The sequence below is a fragment of the Suricata suricatta genome, chromosome X (assembly GCF_006229205.1).
Source record: "Suricata suricatta isolate VVHF042 chromosome X, meerkat_22Aug2017_6uvM2_HiC, whole genome shotgun sequence".
Lineage (NCBI taxonomy): Eukaryota > Metazoa > Chordata > Mammalia > Carnivora > Herpestidae > Suricata > Suricata suricatta.
This window is the reverse complement of record NC_043717.1, coordinates 14,935,652-14,953,116: the sequence shown is the minus strand read 5'-3', so window position 1 is coordinate 14,953,116 and position 17,465 is coordinate 14,935,652. Positions and strand designations below refer to the sequence as shown.

The 17,465-nt window shown below is 39.3% G+C and overlaps 1 protein-coding gene across 7 annotated transcripts in view; it reads left to right on the top strand.

The window, feature by feature from the left end:
• Window positions 1–17,465, top strand: part of BCLAF3 (BCLAF1 and THRAP3 family member 3) — a 57,825-nt gene that overhangs the window by 14,126 nt on the left and 26,234 nt on the right. For 5 of the 7 annotated variants that reach the window (XM_029930479.1, XM_029930476.1, XM_029930475.1 and 2 more), the window contains 6 exons: window positions 942–1,016; window positions 4,146–4,721; window positions 5,095–5,742; window positions 14,005–14,180; window positions 15,652–15,766; window positions 16,470–16,533. In XM_029930479.1, coding sequence (XP_029786339.1) covers window positions 976–1,016; window positions 4,146–4,721; window positions 5,095–5,742; window positions 14,005–14,180; window positions 15,652–15,766; window positions 16,470–16,533 — 1,620 coding nt within the window. In that variant the 5' untranslated portion in view covers window positions 942–975. The remainder of the gene's footprint in view (window positions 1–941; window positions 1,017–4,145; window positions 4,722–5,094; window positions 5,743–14,004; window positions 14,181–15,651; window positions 15,767–16,469; window positions 16,534–17,465) is intronic. The other 2 variants (XM_029930482.1, XM_029930480.1) reach the window with 2 other exon arrangements.

Genomic DNA, 17,465 nt, shown 5'->3' with positions numbered 1-17,465 from the left:
TTTAATTGGCATTGTTTGTTTTACCAAAAAATCAGCAACAAACTAAATGTTTAATCATGCTTAAGTAAGTTTTGGTATATTTAGTGGAAGTTAGGCAGCAGTTTAATACTATAATAAGGTATTGTAATTCTTATTATCTAGCAATTTAAAAACAGGATATATCATCAAGTATTCCTCAGCATTTTGACTGTGATTGTATGAAATATACATGTACATGGTAACAGACAGGAAGGTAGTGTTTCAGATAGAGGAAGTCTGGGTATTTCCTCCTTTTGGAACACTTATTTAATTTAGCAGTTGCCATGTGTCAGGCACCATTCTAAGTTCTTTTCATTACTTGACTTGACTCAGGGATCATCAAACTACAGTGTATTTGACCTTTGGGGCCTCTTTTTCTGTGCCCCTTGAGCGAAGAATGGTTTTATATTTTTAAAGAATTGTATTTGTTATTTATTTTTTGAAGTTTATTTATTCTGAGTGAAGAGAGGAGGAGCAAAGAAAGAGAGAGAGGATCCCAAGCAGGCTCCACACTGTCAGCACAGAGCCCAACTCAGGGCTCGATGTCATACCCCAACCATGAGGTCAGGAGCTGACCTGAAATCAAGAGTCGGACACTTAACAACTGAGCCACTCAGGTGCCCCAAGAGTTGTTTTAAAAAGAATACGAAGATGCAGTCAAAACCTAATATGGCCCACAAAGCCTAAAATAGATACTATCTGGCCCTTTCGAGGGCAAGTTTGCTGACTCCTGATTTAATCATTTTATCTTCATAATATTCCAATAAAGTGGGGCCTATTATTATCATCCCCATTTTGATCCTCATTGATGAAGGAACTGAGGCACAGAGAACTTAAGTACCTTTTGGTTGGTGGTGTTCACTGCTTTTAGACCAGATTGCAGGCTCTTTCTACAGACTTGCTAATATTGTATTTCTTTGCAGTGTAAAAAGTTAATAGAGGCTCGCATGGCAAAGGATGGCACGGTCACGCTCTAGATCTCCCAGGTGGAAACACAGGTGAGCAGTCCTTGGTTTAGCAGAGTTAGCATGAGTTTGGGATGTGCTTTGACTTTCAAGCTCAGTAGTACTGTTAGGAACCTATTTTAATAAGCTCACGGGACTTGGTTATTCACAGTAGGTACTTTAAAGTGATAAAGGTTGTATTGCTAGGTTCTAAAAGTTGACAGCTTTGTGTAATTATGGCTGGCAGCTCAGTTAATAAAAAGAAATGCAATGGCTACCTCAAGGGAGAGTGAGAAACATCTTTGAGTGTTCATCTTTTTCTTCAGTAAATGGTTTAGAATTCTCCAGTGGTTTTTTGTTTTCATAATCATTATCTCTGAAAAAATTGGGAGTTAGGAAATCAAGAGTTACCTATTTCTTCTTCATGGCAGAATAGTTGAGTTTTCAATAACTCAGTTGTAGTTCACCTTTCCTCTTTGCTGGTTGGCAGTATCAGTAGTATATACATACAATTAGACTGGAACAGTTCCACTAGTGTTCATTGTTTACCTGCTACAGTTTTGGGGCTTCAGAGGCAAATGACATCTTTCAGGGCTCCGCAAGCACGCAGGCCAGCTGGAAGACGGTACCATAGGTCTGAGGCTGTGGGAGAACTGCAGTGCTGCTGCCTGGGACCAAGTACTGTGGGTCCGTGGAGAGGGAATCATTCTGCTTTTATGGAGGGAAACAGTGGATGTTAAGTAAGTCTTCAAGGAAAAGGTGAAATTTTACCTGGCCATATAAGGATGGGTAGAATTTCTAAAGGTGGAAAGAAAGAAGAAAAGCATTCCAGTGAAGGAGGACAACAGGAGCAAAGGTGCAAAGCTGTGTAAGTGACTAGTGTGCTGTAGGACTTGAAAAAAAGGACCATAATTACATACATAAAAAGCAGAGCAAAACTTTTCATGTTAATCCCACTTGGCCATTGTGCTTGTTCATTATGGTTCTACCATGACTATATCAGTCATTTAACAGTTTTCATTTTGTAATTCACAAGACCAAACTGTAATGGGAAGGAGCTTCCGAAAGAAAAGGAACAGTAAACACGTGAGTGATTTTAACATGGAGGGCATCCGTGTTGCCCTTTTGTGATAGGCCAGGTGAAGGGGCATAGAAGACTCTGCCAAGCTTAGTGCCTGATTTCTAGATTCCTTCTCAGAACTCTTTGTCAGAAACTGTGAAGTGGGTGACATTTTACTGCACTTGCAAGTGAACACGTTAGCCTGCCACAGGCCCTGCTGGGTCAGAGACAAAGGCCTTTATTAACCGAGGTAGGGCAGGCAGCCGGCCCCCAGCCTGCCCCATGTTCCTGGGTTTCCCTTACTCCTGAGGCTCCTGATGGCGGGCACCGCAGAGGGAAGTAGGGATGTGACAGCACAGCTAAGGAACCTGAGCCCTGTCAGGGCTACAAGCAAATCCACCCAGCATTTGCCTTGGAGGAGACATATCCTGAATTGCAAACAAATTGGCCCTCTTTCCCTGAGGGAGGCCCCATCCCCGTCTTCTGAGGCTGTGACGTTTGGAACAAAAGCTGTCAGTGCCTCTGCTTACCGAGCATGCAGGATGCAAGAGACCCATGGAGAATTGTCTCCCAACAGACTCCTCAGATCGCTATTGTTTCTTTAGGAGAACTGGAAATGTTAGTTACCATTCCAGTAACCTCCTTCAAGAGAACAAGGCTTTGTACAATAAAACCCTTGATATGAAATGTAATAACAAAGCAGTATTCATTATGAGGTAAGGATTAAAGTGAGAGGTTGTGTATTCCATCCAGTCTGGAAGACCTCTGTCTCTGGCTGCCAGCCTTTCTCCTGGAAGAGATTCCATCTTCCAGAAAGTTCTCAGTCTCTGCTTCCTTCTTCCTGTGATGAAGTGCAGCCTGCTGGATGGCGGAGTTTCTTCTTGAGCTAAATGATGCCTCTGCGCATACATCTAGCTTGGTGACTCCAGAGGGGGATACTGCCACGTCCAGTATGTAAGTCCCAATACGTACGTGAGGAAGATCAGTCTGCTTCCTTTCTTGTAGGGAAGACACAGGAATGTCACCGCTTGGAAAGGGTTTGACTCCAACTCCATGCACCTTCTGAAGGTGGACAGTAACAAAAGCTGCAAGGCCAGCTGCCTCATTGATTAGAAAACATTAAACCCTCGGGAAGGAGATTGGAAAAGCAGATGGATTAGACGGGAGGAGAGGTCCCAGATGCAGAATTGAACTTTATTACATCCCACATAGTGGTGCTTTCTCTTCGCTCTTGAAGTTCAGACAACTCAGACTTGTGTCCTGGATACAGGAGCCTTCTTCCTCCTCTGTGGGAGTGAAGTTTTGGTGTAGGCAATGCCTAATTATTGGGGAAGGTAGTTACAGAAAAGATGTGTTCTTGGGGAGCATGACAGCTCCATGAAAGCCCACAATCACTGAAGTTATAAGCTCTCTTTCAACAGCACATGTAAGGGAGTAGGTGCGGGAGAGAAAAGCAGTTTGTCTGTGTTAGAAGTTTTTATTCAGAAACTACAAATGAGATTCAACTCTTAATACCCTCTTCCCCTCCCACTTTGCACACTAAGTATGTATTTTTTTTCTTTGCTTCTTGATATAGCTTTAGTAGAAGGAATAGTCAAATCAGTTGGGGAAACTGTAGGGCCAGTTTTGAGTCTGAGTTTGGTCTTATTGTGATATCATAAACTCTTAGAATCTTATTTCAGAGGTTCTGTTTGCCAGAGCCTCTCCTACCCATTGACTTGTGTGAATCTAGCCCTCCTTTTGCTTGCTTCTTCTTTGACCATTGAACCTGATACAAGCTTTTGATGACTGGTTCTTTTGCCTAAACTTTGGCTATCCGCAGTCTTCCAGAATGGCTCTTGTGTACCTGACCTGGTCATCCTGCAGCGCACTGGCTGTGCTCAGTCCATTTTGGTGCACAGGGGGTACATTAGTTCTGATGGAAAGCATATGCTTGTTGAATAGGTCAGAGAAGTAATCAGACACCCAAATGGGCAGTTTAGAATACAGATACAGAAAATTGATGAATTTAATTTGAGTAGAAGAAGCAATGGGAAGCAAATGTTTTATTTAAGTTGGTCATGTTAAGACAGGTTTAGTTTATTGTCTTTAAATGTACTGAACTTTTCTGTTTGTTTATGTAGATCCCTGTCACCAGTACCTAGAAATTCTGAATACTACACGCAAAGATATTCTTATGGGCATTATGGCTGTGACTATAGGAAGGATCCAAAAAGACCCACCACTTGGCTACTGGACAGTGAGAAATATGGACAGAATAAACTGAGGATTCCTTCACGTGGAAATACATATTACCACCGATCTTATGAACATAGATCCCCTTCCCCAAACATAAGAAGAAGCTATTCAGAAGATGTGTATACTTCTCAGCCTTACCGAGAATTCTTACCAGGAGGAAGGGATGGTAACAGAAGACCATACTACATGCCCAGATACTCAGAAAGTGTACCCTACAATGAGAACCAGAGGGATTTTTATCCCCAGAAAGTACAAGGAAGGTATATTCCCGATGACCACAGAGTTAGAGGAAGTGGTCAAGGAGGGAAGCCACCTCAGCGATTGATAGCAGATTCTTTTAGGTTTGAAGGAACGTGGCTTGAAGATGAGTTGAAGCACCAGAGGATACAATACGAAAATCATTCTCAGTCACTTAGAAGAGGCTCTGAAGACTTTGAGAAAAGGAGCTCTTTTCAGAAGAGGTATACAAAAACATTAAACCTGGGTAATTTGGTATAAAGCTTCAAGTGAAAAAGTCTATTTACTTTATGGTTGAAGACAACCACCTTGAAAAGCTTTTGTCTAAAAAGATAAAAAGCATTGTAATGTAATTATGGTCTATTGGTAGTAGTTAAGTATTTATTTATAGAGTAGATCATGTTGATGACTAGAATATTAACAAAAGATGATATTTTCCTCTTTTGCTAACTAGTGCCTCTGTGAGTTGGCTTGAGGGATTATAGTTCACTTGCCACTGCATTCAGCATTTAAAGCCATGCTTCCCAACATTCCACACATATAAATTCTCACTTTCTTCTCTCTAGTGCAAGTATAAACTGCTTTATGTCAACACAGGTATCCCGAGGATCGTGATTTCAGAGAATATGGACACACGTCAGAAAGACCTAAAGACGTGGAGAGGTACGAAAACAGAGATCCTGTCAGGAACCCACAGTGGAAGTCCGAGCAGTCTCTTCCATCTTATCAAGGGAAGAAAGAGCAATGGAACCTTGGACCCCAAACTCATCGACATGCTCAGAGGGAACCCCCAGAGACCAGTCTGGCAACCAGGGTGTCCTGTGACTATCACCACAAACGTCCTAAGGCCTTTTCCGATGGAAGAATTCCGAAGTACTCTAAGGGAGAAGATAGAAAATACAGTTCTCAAAAAGGCTCCATGAATAGACAGTCCACTTGTCTTAATGCTGGAAGAGGGAGAGAGACTGAAGGTGGGCAAGTCCAAGTACCTCTAAGAATGCCATCTAAGAAACACTGCACTGCCTCTACTCGCTCCCGTAAAAGTGACATTGGCCTGAGACCCTATAGTGACCAACAGAAGGAGAAAATAAAGAAAGACGGGGATGGCAGAAAAAAGAGCAACTCTTCCAGTAATCAACTCGATAAAAGTAAAAAACTTTCCGATGTGAAACCTTCATCTGCCAGTCTTAGGAAGAAATCACTTACTGTTAAAGTAGATGTGAAGAAAACAGTAAATACATACAGGTATTGTTTTTGGTTTTTCTTAGTGCTATTTAACAAAAATATCTGTTTCTGCCACCTTTATTTAAGCTTTAAAAATGGAATTAACAGTGTGTTTAGAGTCCATTGAGTGGGGAAGGATTGCCTGGAGTTTTCAAATTCCTCCTGTAATGAGGACGAACCCTATGATTGGCAATACGGAATGCTCTCGTGTCTGCTTGTTTCCGCATCCTATCTCAAGATGCTTTGTGGGCACGGGGCACTCTATGGACTTGTTTCTTTTAGTGAATTTATGGGCTTTTATGCTGCTAGATTTTCTGTACCCAGGGATAGGCTGCGTGGAGTCCAAGGGGACCTATTCTTTGCTCAGTTTCTCAGAGCCCATTTTCCCTGTTACCCCCAATCCAGAGAATTTTTGATCTGGAAGGGACCTTAGCTGGCTTAGATTTTATATAGGCAGAAAGTGAAGCCTTGAGAGATGAAGTGACTTGTCTGAGTCAGAGCACCCATGGCTCAAGGAGGCAGGTGACTTAACCTGGTTCTTGCTGCCCTCCCAAAACAATTGGTGCTCAGCTGAATAGATTCTCCTAGGTAGAGGAAATCAGACTAGATTCTAGAAAGAGGCCTATTTATAGACATTCAGTTTAGCTCTCAATGAGTCTTTAAAAAAAATAGACTGCTATTGTAATAGGTTATATTCTGCTAAAGTGGTTCGCATGCTTTGTTCCATTATGCATATTACCTCTGTTTATGAATTCTGGAAATAACAAGGCACTGCAGTTGGCTTTGTCAGCTAAGTCTGTTTATTACTTAATATATTACCAATATGTGAATAAAAAAGTGATGGGACATGTTGATTTCGTGCATTTATGTTCACATTTCACTCATACCTGTATTTCAGTCAAAACCAAGATGAAACAAAATCTAAAGGCAAGATGTGACAGGGAGGGATGTAAATCTACAGTCTCTCTTTTCTTTTTAAACAAATATACTGTGTGCCTTTTCTTATTGGCAGTGTCCCTCCCTCATATTTGCCTTACATTCATTGTGCTTAAGAAGAATACTGTAAAATATACATATGTATATTTCTATGTGCACAGAAAGCATCTATAAATATGATTATATTATAGAAAGTTGGACAAATAGAGGGGAGAAATCACCCATAATTTACTACCCTAGGACAGTTTTATTAATATTTTAGTATAGCTCTTTTGTTATTTTTCTGTGTATATTTATATGCAGTTGTCATAATACTGTATTTATAATTTTATATGCTACTTCATAAAATAAGTCTTAAATCATTTTGTACTATTATATTTCCTACTAGTTCTTAACCTTAAGAGCACAAAAGCTGATGTAAGGATCAACTCTAAGGGTGTTACCTTAAGCTTTTATTCTTTCTAACATTACACGATGAAAATGTTCAAACATACAGAAAAGTTGAAAGAATTGTACAGTAAATACCTATATATCTACCACCGAGTGTCTGCAATTAATATTTTAGTCTACTTTCCTAATCATGTATCTGTCTATCTAATTCATTGATACTTCCATCTTATTTTTTCCATCCATTTCAAAGTGAATTGTAGGTATCAGTATACTCCCCTTTAAATACTTCAGTATTTCATTTCTGTTCACAATTTTTCCCTCTGGAGGTAAAATTACATATAATCAAGTCACAAGAATCTTGAATATTTTAAATAGAAGTAATGATAACCCCATATTTAATAAGGAAGTTAAAAAAGAATTAAAAGGGCACTTGTTGGGATGAGCACTGAGTGTTGATGTAAGTGATGAATTACGGGAATCTACCTCCAAAACCAAGAGCACTGTATGTTAGCTAGCTTGACAATAAATTATATAAAAATAAATACTAAGTATTTAGTACTTGTACTTAGTACTTAGTAGCTTAGTACTCTTAAAGAATGCTAGAAATACTGATTTTGAAAGATTTCATTTTAATAGACCTCATTAGAAGTATTGAACCGAGTTAATTTTATAATTTGATATTAACAAATGCAAGCTTGATTTTCATCATGTGTCAACAAAAAATAAGATTCCTAAAATTGAAGCTACTGTGTCACTTCTTTTGAATTTATAAACTGTAAGTTTGTGAAATCATGACCTGTCAGCACATGTTTGAATTACCTGACAAAGACCCATAGGATGGCTTGTGTGATAAAGAGCTTACACTGCAAATCCTTTCTATTCAAAGATGAATAAGTAACTTAATAAAAATGGGAATTTTTCAGTATGATAATGCATAGCCAACAGAATCTTTCTCTTTGATTATAATTATTGACCAATGACTAAGTTGTGGAAGGGTTTTGTGGGGTTGGATTTAATTCTGTGTGGACTAATGGAAGTGTCCATAAAACAGAGGTAGTTAATGCCCTCAACAGAGTCATGTTTTCAACTATTAACATAACTTAGATTTTCCTCTGCTTGAAAAAATTAAAATAATCATAGAATGAAGAGGGGTTTCTTTGTTGTTTAAAATCTAGAGGGTTTTTGCATTTGGGGGGAGTCTGATATTAGATATTTTATGCATTTATTTTCTTAGCTTTGGTCACATATCGATATGTGTTCCTCCAGTTATCAGTGTAGTTGAAAACATACATGATTGAGCTAGTTATTTTTCTAGATTCCAGTTGGTATCTAAAATAGCAGTAGGTAGACCCTTGCTTGAATGTTCACTGCATAGTTAATACTTCTCTTAACAAAAGCTGTATTCTAGTGACACACTTTGTCAGAAATTGCATTATCAGAGGTAGAAGTTACATATGAGTCATTAATATGTTTCAGAATATAAGTTAAGGAGTCATAATATGAAAATTTCTGTTAGTGCTATTATGAACTCCCAGCACTGTTGTGTACATCTTGAAGTCTTAGGGGCAGGTGAAGAAAGTTTTGGTTTAATGTTGGGCCGAGTAGGTGAGAGACTGAACCTTGCTCTGGCTAGGATGGAAGAGAGAGGGAGGAGGAGAGGGTGCTAGTTTCTGGAGAAGAATAAGCTGGTGTGGATGGAGTTGAGGCTCCTTTGACCTCCCTGGATGCTGGTACTAGACATCTAGGATGGGAAGGTCAGCCGCAAAGTTGATGTTGGACAGAGTATATCAGTTACATTTGCATATAATCCTTTTATCTCCACCACCCCCACCCTCCCCTGCCACCAAGAGATATAGGAAGGGCCTCCCTACCCCATTCTGGTCTTTCCCCAGGGTTTTCCCCATTCCAAAGGGGGATGAGGTGGGTAATGGGCCCCAGAAGACATTGGAGCATCAGGTGCCACCTGGGTAGAGGAACAGTGTGAAGAACCCTAGCAAGGACTGAAGGAAGGTAACCCAGTGATGCAAGATTGCCCACCTCTGATGGGCACTGTTCAGCTGGAGGCGACAAGCTATGAGTGGAGATATGTTTGTGATGACACAAACGTCCTACCTCCCTGTTAGGTATCACAAAAACTAAGGTTTCCTGTTCCCCTAGTATTTCTCATATACATTTTTAAAAATAAAAAATTAATTGAGAAGTTTCCCTTTGGTTCTTATTTCGTTCTTATTCCCTAGCTTCTATTAATGAGATGTCATTTTATCCTAGTATAGGATAAGATGAGCTTCAAAGGGTCCTAGTATAAGAAGGTGAACATTCTGTTTCAGGTTGGGGTACATAGGTTTTTGTCTTCCAGTGAGTGGGTCCCTAAACAGCTCTGTGATATTGGCGGATCACCTGGCCATGCCTTTTGGGGCCCATATTAACCTGCAGTTGTTCTTGGCTCTACAGCTTTGGTTCCATTGGCCACGTGTTGGTAACTATTGAAGCTGAGTTGACAGGCTCATTGTAGGATTCTCTGAACTTTTGTGTATATCTGAAATTTTGTATTATAAAAAATGAAATATTTAAAATTTAAATTGGTCTAAATTATTTTAAAATAAAAAGTAAGCCAAGAAAGCTTTAAAAACACAGTTAAGTTGGCCTCAGTTAGAATTTTAAAGTCTGTCATCTTTTTAGCTGAAACTCTCATTTCACAGTGTCCAAGTTGTTTTCCATTTATCATTTATTCATTCAGAAGGTAATTTTTTGAAGACCTATCTTGCGTGAGATAGCCTGGTAGGGTGCTCTCAGACTATAATTCAGCGTAGGATTGGGTTTCTTCTCCACTGATCTGGTAGACAATAGGGTGATGTTGGTAATAGCATGACACAGTGAGTGATATACCAGGGGCGACTCAGATGACCAAGCTGAGGGATTCCGAGAAGGCTTCTTTTAGGAGTTGTTGATATGTGAGCTAGGCTTCGAAGGTTTTCAACATTTGAAGATGCAGATGAGGTGAAAGACTATTTTATTTTATTTTGAGAGGAGGGGAGGGCAGAGAGAGGGAGAGAGACAGAGAGAGAGAAAAGCTCAAGGAGGCTGTGCACTGTCCACGCAGAGACCATGGAGAGCCTGATGTGGGGCTTGAACCCCCAACCGTGAGATTATGACCTGAGCCGAAACCAAGAGTCAGACGCTTAACCAACTGAGCCACCCAGTTGCCCTGAGATGAAAGACATTTTATATTTATAGGTTAACAAAGGCAGAACACACACGGGAACTTTGAGCTGTGGTTCCAAGCAGTAAGTGAAAGGGAATAGAGGGACAGGAGGCTGTGAAGGTAAGGCTGCTGCACTGCCAGCCTGATTTGACAGGATTCGCTGATCGGAGAGGGCAGGAGACTTCCTTCTGGCTGCGGCAGCACTGCCTCGGAGGGCACCTGTGATGTGACCTGGAAGGACAGTAGAGGTGGGGAGGCCAGTTAGGGCACTTGTGAAAAGTAATGAGATGCTGAATTAAGAGAATTAGCAGTCTCCCTAACCCTTTACCCTCAGTTCCAGAAAAGCTAAATGTTTTCTCAGGAAGACAGGAGCACATGAATAATTGGGGAAGTGCTTTATAAACTATAGAATGTCTTACAAAATGTTAGTTCGTAGGAGAAAACTGAGAAAGGAAAACTTGATATGTGTCCCATGGATTTTGTTATCTGTTTTTAGCTTCCACAGGACAGGGGATTATCCATTAGTTTTGAGTGTTGTTGGGCTTTTTGTAATTGTTGTTTTGCCATGCAGTTGTGTTTTTTGATGGATCTTAACTGTGTACAAGAGGAAATTAAGGTTTAATGTAGCTTTTTATGTTTTCCTAGTTATTAGGCACAACACTCAGTGAGAATGTCAGGGGAAATATCCTTAGAAAAAAAGAAAAATGAGTGGTGTGCAGGAGAGAAAAAAGACCTGGAAGATTTCATCAGACCAGTATCAGAAATAGTACTAGAATACAGGTGTTTGGCTATATTTTAATTTTTAAAACTGTTGAAAATGCATCTCAAATGAGAACATTTGGTCTTTTCAGCTTAACTACTTATATTGGGAATATTTCTTGATTTCATCAACTTTTTAAATCAATGCCTGTCTTAGGAAAAAGGAAAGAAGGAAAATGTGAATCAAGAGGTGATGAAATGTACAAATGTAAATACCTAGAACATTTTGTGTTCTCTGGTTTCAGCAAGCCTTTTCTTATAGCAAAACTCTAATAATTGTTTTTCAAAAGAAGACTAACATTTCAGTTTTAATATTAGGAAATGACAATTTTAACATTTTTAATTAAAAACCATGCAGTGGAGTAACTCCAGGATAAATTAATAGCAAATGTAAACATTAAAATTTCATCAATTAAATAGAGCTGTAAAGTATACCATAGCATTCCTAGGGATTGAGGGCTGGGTATGGGGTGGGTATAAGATTTATACCAGTAATTAACTTATAATAAATTACAAGTAAATTTTATTTTATTTTTAATGTTTTTTATTTATTTTTGAGAGAGAGAGAATGGGGGAGGGGCAGAGAGAGAGGGAGACACAGATTCCGAAGCAGGCTCTAGGCTCTGAACTAACATCACAGAGCCTGACACCGGGCTCAAACTCAAAAACCATGAGATCATGACCTGAGCTGAAATTACACTCTTAACCTTACTCCGCTCATGCTCTGTCTCTCTCTGTCTCTCAAAAGTAAATAAGTGTAAAAAAAATTTTTTTTAATAATTTCCTGGGAGAAAACTGGAAACCTTTATCAACTAGTTTCCTCATGGGAGAAACTGAGGCTCCAATACAAAATGTTATCAATTGATTTCTGCTTATGGACAGACCATTTTTATAGTTCTATTTGAACATCTTTCTTTTTTCCTGTAAAATGTAATTTTTGAGAAAGAGAGAGAGAGTGTGTGTGTGTGTGTGGGTAGGGGAGGGGCAGAGAGAGAGGGAGACACAGCATCTGAAGCAGGCTCTAGGCTCAGAGCGCTCGCTCAGCACAGAGCCCAACTGGGGCTTGAACTCACAAATCGCGAGATCATGACTTGAGCCAAAGTTGGATTGTTAACCAACTAGGCCACCCAGGCGCCCCTCTCCTGTAAAATGTTTTTAAAAGCAAGTTTAGGAGGTATGGAACAGGTTTTTTTATACTGTGAAACACAGTATTTGTAATTCTTTGCTAGTAGAGGTTGTTCTAGGGCCATTCTAGCTTCTAGCATTTAGTTTATCGCTAAATGTCTCTTAGCTTATCAGAGTGGGAAGCTTAGAGCAAATTAGGAGGAAACAAGAGCAGATTAGGAGGAAACAAGAGAAGGGGGTCGTCTAATGAAAGCCCTTCTGATGAATCCGGGACACCTTACCAGTGGCTTTAGGCTATTGCATAATCACTTTTCTGGGGCTCTGCTGTGGCAGGGCGAGGTCTCCACTGTGCTGGATTGAGAGCAGGGAGCGTAGAAAGTCGTATGGAAGCCTTGCCTCTGAGAAATTAGAAATAGGCACTTAAAACCATCTTATGAGAGAAGTTAAAAAATGTAGAGTATGTGGAAGTCCCTGATTACCCTGGAGCAGTGTTGTATATATGGCTGCAAAGTGACTTAAATGAGTAAATCTGTGCATGCATCCATTCCCACCCTACATGTGATTGATATTTGTTACATGAAGACAAATCATTTATTCCAGTGGTGCTGCTATTATTTAAAACATATTTCAAGGCTTTCTTTTGGATTTATCTTCAGAGCTTATAACATACTCATAAATAACCCCAGCACTTGTAAATCTCAATTCTTTGGGTAGTGAACATGATTTTCGGAAAGAGGCGAAAGCTATTTAGAGTTAAATGCAGAGGAGTAAGATGGGTATAAGCTAGTTAGTGCCATTTTGGGTCCAAAATGAGGTATAAATATAAAATAATGAGACATTTTCTTCTGTGACATATAATCTGCTTCCATGCAAAGAATTTAAGAGTAGTTTTAAGCGAGAGCAGCTTTTTTGGAATAAGGCATTGTTTCCCATTATGACACTAGGAATGATTATGTTCCTAGGAACAGTCAGCCTCTGGGATGTAAACTAAAACAACCAAGGCATCCACTGTCTTGGTGTCATAGCACCTTCCCCATAGGGTTGCTGTAAAGATTAAATAAGATAATGTTCACCAGCAAGTTCTGAGCCCCTGTATGCGGCTTGCAGTGAGCCATCAATAACTGTTAGCAGTATGTCATAACCGTGACTTTATAATGACGCCTAAAGGTCAAGAGAGCTTTTTACATAAGTTACAAAGATTCAGAAAGCATTAAAGGGGTAAGATAGCTGAGGTTATATAATAAATGGCAGCATTTCTTTAAGGAATGAACACTGTAGTCGGGTGAATACTGTAATCAGTTTTAATGATCATAACTTTGCTAAGTAGGATTATTCGCTGACAGTTTAGTGAGATTTTGTAAGTGGTTCATCTCAACAGAATTTGATTTCAAAATACTAAGTTTCTCATGACTGATACAGAGCTGTAAGGATTTTTATTAAGTCAAAGAAGTTACTATGTTTAATATAGGCTTTTAAAGTGTGGTAGTACTTCAAGATAGTATAAGCTTGGTGGATTTACAATTTTCTAGACATTTGGGAGTAGAATATTGATTATTTTTTGCATATTGACCTTTGATGCCTTGCTGTATTTTTTTAGGTAAAAATTGTTTAACTTAGAATGTTGAGGGTTTTATTATTAAAGTGGCAAATATTTAATGATCTCTGATTGAAAAGGAGAACTCAGACTCCCGCATCTGTAGCTATTTCCTCCTATGCATTATTGCACGTTTTCTGGCATACAGTTTAATGCCTTAATTGTAAGAAAAAATAAACATCCTTTTAGTTTTATAGCTATCTTGATTAATTTTTAATAAGTTCTTTTCTCAGTAAAGTAGTTTTAAATTTAGTTAAACATTTACAAATTATTCTAGGGTTGCTTCTAGCTATTCCACAGAGAGACAGATGTCACATGATTTGGTTGCTGTTGGCAGGAAAAGTGAAAACTTTCATCCAGTGTATGACCATCTTGACTCATCTCAGAATACTGAAAACCAACCTACAGGAGAATTTGCTCAGGAAATCATAACTATAATCCATCAAGTTAAAGGTTGGTATATTTTGCACATACATTAGGGATACCACAACAATAATGTACTAGCTTTTCACAAGATCTAGGTAAATATCTGTGATATAGTAATAGTAATTAATATTTCATTACAAATTAGATCATGAATAAGGAAATCTGTTGTAGAGGGTGTAAGGTACTCCTTCAAGCCTAGCTCCTCCTGTGTCGTTCCCATGACCTGGTACTTCCACTCAGAGTAGATTACACACTGAAAGGGAGACGCTGGCTGCGGCAAGACACGCCTCCTGAGAGCAGCAAGAAACCGTAACTGGAAACCAAACAAGGAGGAGGAAGCAACAAACACCACATGTGAAACTTGACAAACTCAAGAACTCTGGAGGTCTAGGTCTTTTGGTGGTTCTTAAAGCCCCTGAGGGCGTTCCTGGGACTTTGTGCCATAAAGATGAATGTGAAGTGATGGATAAAAGATTCCAGTTCGCTTTGGCATCCTTTATGGCATCAAGGGGTCGCATAATAAATACTTTGAATATCTGCAGTAAATTTGTTTTAGCTTCTGGCCAATTTCCATTAATTGGAAAATTCTGTCAGGTAGAACGACTTTATTGATGCTGCATAATAAAGCAGGCATGGGTATACTAAACTGGAGACCTTCAAGAATTTTGAAGTTTTTATTTTCTATTTCTTACTAGACAATTGCACTGATTTTTAAAACATATTTTGAGAATCAATTATTTTCTCTGCATCCCTCAAACGAAGGTATTGATTTACTTTGAAGTATGCAGTTTGTCTGAAACCGTCTACCTGAGTTCTCAGTTCCAGCCCCTCTCACCCAAAGGAAGTGTGATTCTTGGCAGAAAGGGAGCTGGTATTGCAGAAAAATCCAGGAAATTGTCCCAGAATAGGAGCAGTAAGTTAGGGAAAAGGATCGCTAAAGTACCCTTCTGATGGATTAAGTGTATTATCTTTCTCTCTGTCCTGTTGGAAGCCTCGTAGCATAACTGATTTCAGAATTTCTTCATGAACTTCAGTTAATGTTAATCAAAGTAAAATGGCAGTAGGACTCTTTCTGTGATATGTAAACAGCATTTGGCATTTGTTCAGAATTGTTCTGATTTTTCAGGGTTGTTCCTGAGCTATTTTTTACTCTAGGTCAACTCTTAAAACTCTGTACCATCTTTACTTCCTACCATAGTAAGGTCTTACCTGGGAGAGGGAAGGTCCTCACTTTGAGAGAGCCACTATCTTATCCCCCCAACAAATCAGCAGACAGAATCCTTGGGTTCACAATTCAGGCATTTTTGTAGTGTTGGTTAAGCTTACGAAACTATGTGGGCACTAGAAATTAGTCTGTGGAATCAACGTAGGTCCCACATGTTTTCAAGAGAAAACAGGTTGGACGGTTTTTAACAGTCCTTTCTTCCTGTGCTTATATATAATCTTTTAAGCAGAATCAGTTTTACACTGAGATAAAACTATTTGTTTCCTTTTGCAGCAAATTATTTTTCATCAACTGATATTACTCTACATGAGCGTTTTTCAAAAATCCAAGATATACACGTTGCAGATGTAAATGAAGTTAAATTGAATTCAGATCCAGAAATTCACAGGTAATGATTGATTATGGTATGCCCATTGAACTCAGGGGAATAAGCCTCAGAAGGGAAGGCTGCTGCCTTCTGGGCTTGCTATAGACTCTAGGACAGCATTTCCTACCCAGAAGCAGGACTAACCCAAGCAGGTACTGGGCCAGTGCACTTGGATGAAATAGGCTATATTAAAGCCATTGACTAGCATTATCTAAATGTGGAGGACTTTGATAATCTTTACCTACCTAACTTTGATTCTGCTGTGTCTATAGTAATTGCCTACTGAAGTTATCACTGGAAGAATGAAAGACAGTTGTCGAGCCATTGAAATCATGGGTTGCTTCATGTGGTCCGAATTGGCTGTTCTGAGGGCAGCCGGATGAAAACCTTTGTCTCCTTCTGCTGGCGTCTGGCCGAGCAGGTGGTGTGCCCTCTCTTGCGAGCTGAGCTGTATCAATGTTAGAATGCAGTAGATCACCGGAGCAGAGCTTAAAGTTACACAGGCTAGTGATTTGAGGACCGCTAAGGTGGCATCACTGTGATGTTCACAGGATATGTATGCCCTGGGAGACTGCCATGTAGATGAAAACCCACCTGGTAGCACGTTTCTTTTGCATCCTCCAGGACATACCAGCTTTATTGCAAATTCCATTCCATAGTAATGGAATTAGGGTATCAGTGTACAACATAATTATTTAATTATAATATGCCTTTATTATTTTAGGAGAATAGATATGTCTTTGGATGAGCTTCAGAATAAACAAACAATGTTATATGAATCAGAACAGGTAAGTGAATATAATTTTTGATGAAAGATTATCCTTTTGTTGACATATTGATGGAAAAGGGAACTGGTAATTGAGAGTTAAAAAAAATAAGGGAGTTAAAGTAGATGAAAAAGAAGGATGGAGACTCAGGAACCTGAAATTTAAAAAGCTCTCCAAGTGAGTCTAGCTTAGCCAGGTTGCAGAGAGAACACTGAGAAATGACAAAAATATTCCCTAAGAGAGACAATCCCTAAGGGTAACAGCTTTGTAAAATTGACCTACAGTTATAATGTTTAATATTCCTTCCAAAACTTAACACTGTAAGCTTGTGGAATATTGGATGCCTACCTTTTTTCCAAAGCAGTCATGTGGAATATTTTAAAAAATTGTGTGTGGAATGGAGGCAGAGGAACTTAGTTTCATTTGATATTGCCCTTCTGCTTACTGTAGAATGTTTGGACAATCCTGTAGAAAATGAGCTAGCAAAATAATGGAAATAATGCTGAATTCTTTTTATGGCCACACATTGTATTTCTACCCAACATTTCCTCTATCCACCCACCCGCATTTCTTTACTAATTAGAAAAATTCTCTTCACTAGTTGGCGGGGAGGAGGGGAAGAAAACTGGCTCTCATTTTAGAAGTATATCAAGTTTGGGGCACCTGGGCGGCTCAGTCGGTTAAGCGTCCGGCTTCAGCTCAGGTCATGATCTCACGGTTCGTGGGTTCGAGCCCCGTGTCCGGCTCTGTGCTGACAGCTAGCTCAGAGCCTGGAGCCTGTTTTGGATTCTGTGTCTCCCTCTCTCTCTGACCCTCCCCTGCTCACGCTGTCTCTCTCTGTCTCGCAAAAATAAATTTAAAAAAAAAAACAGAAAAAAAGTATATCAAGTTCTTAAAAGAATTGCTAGTTTATTCATTGAGAGTAAAGTATTTTTGTAGAGGAAGGATTTTAA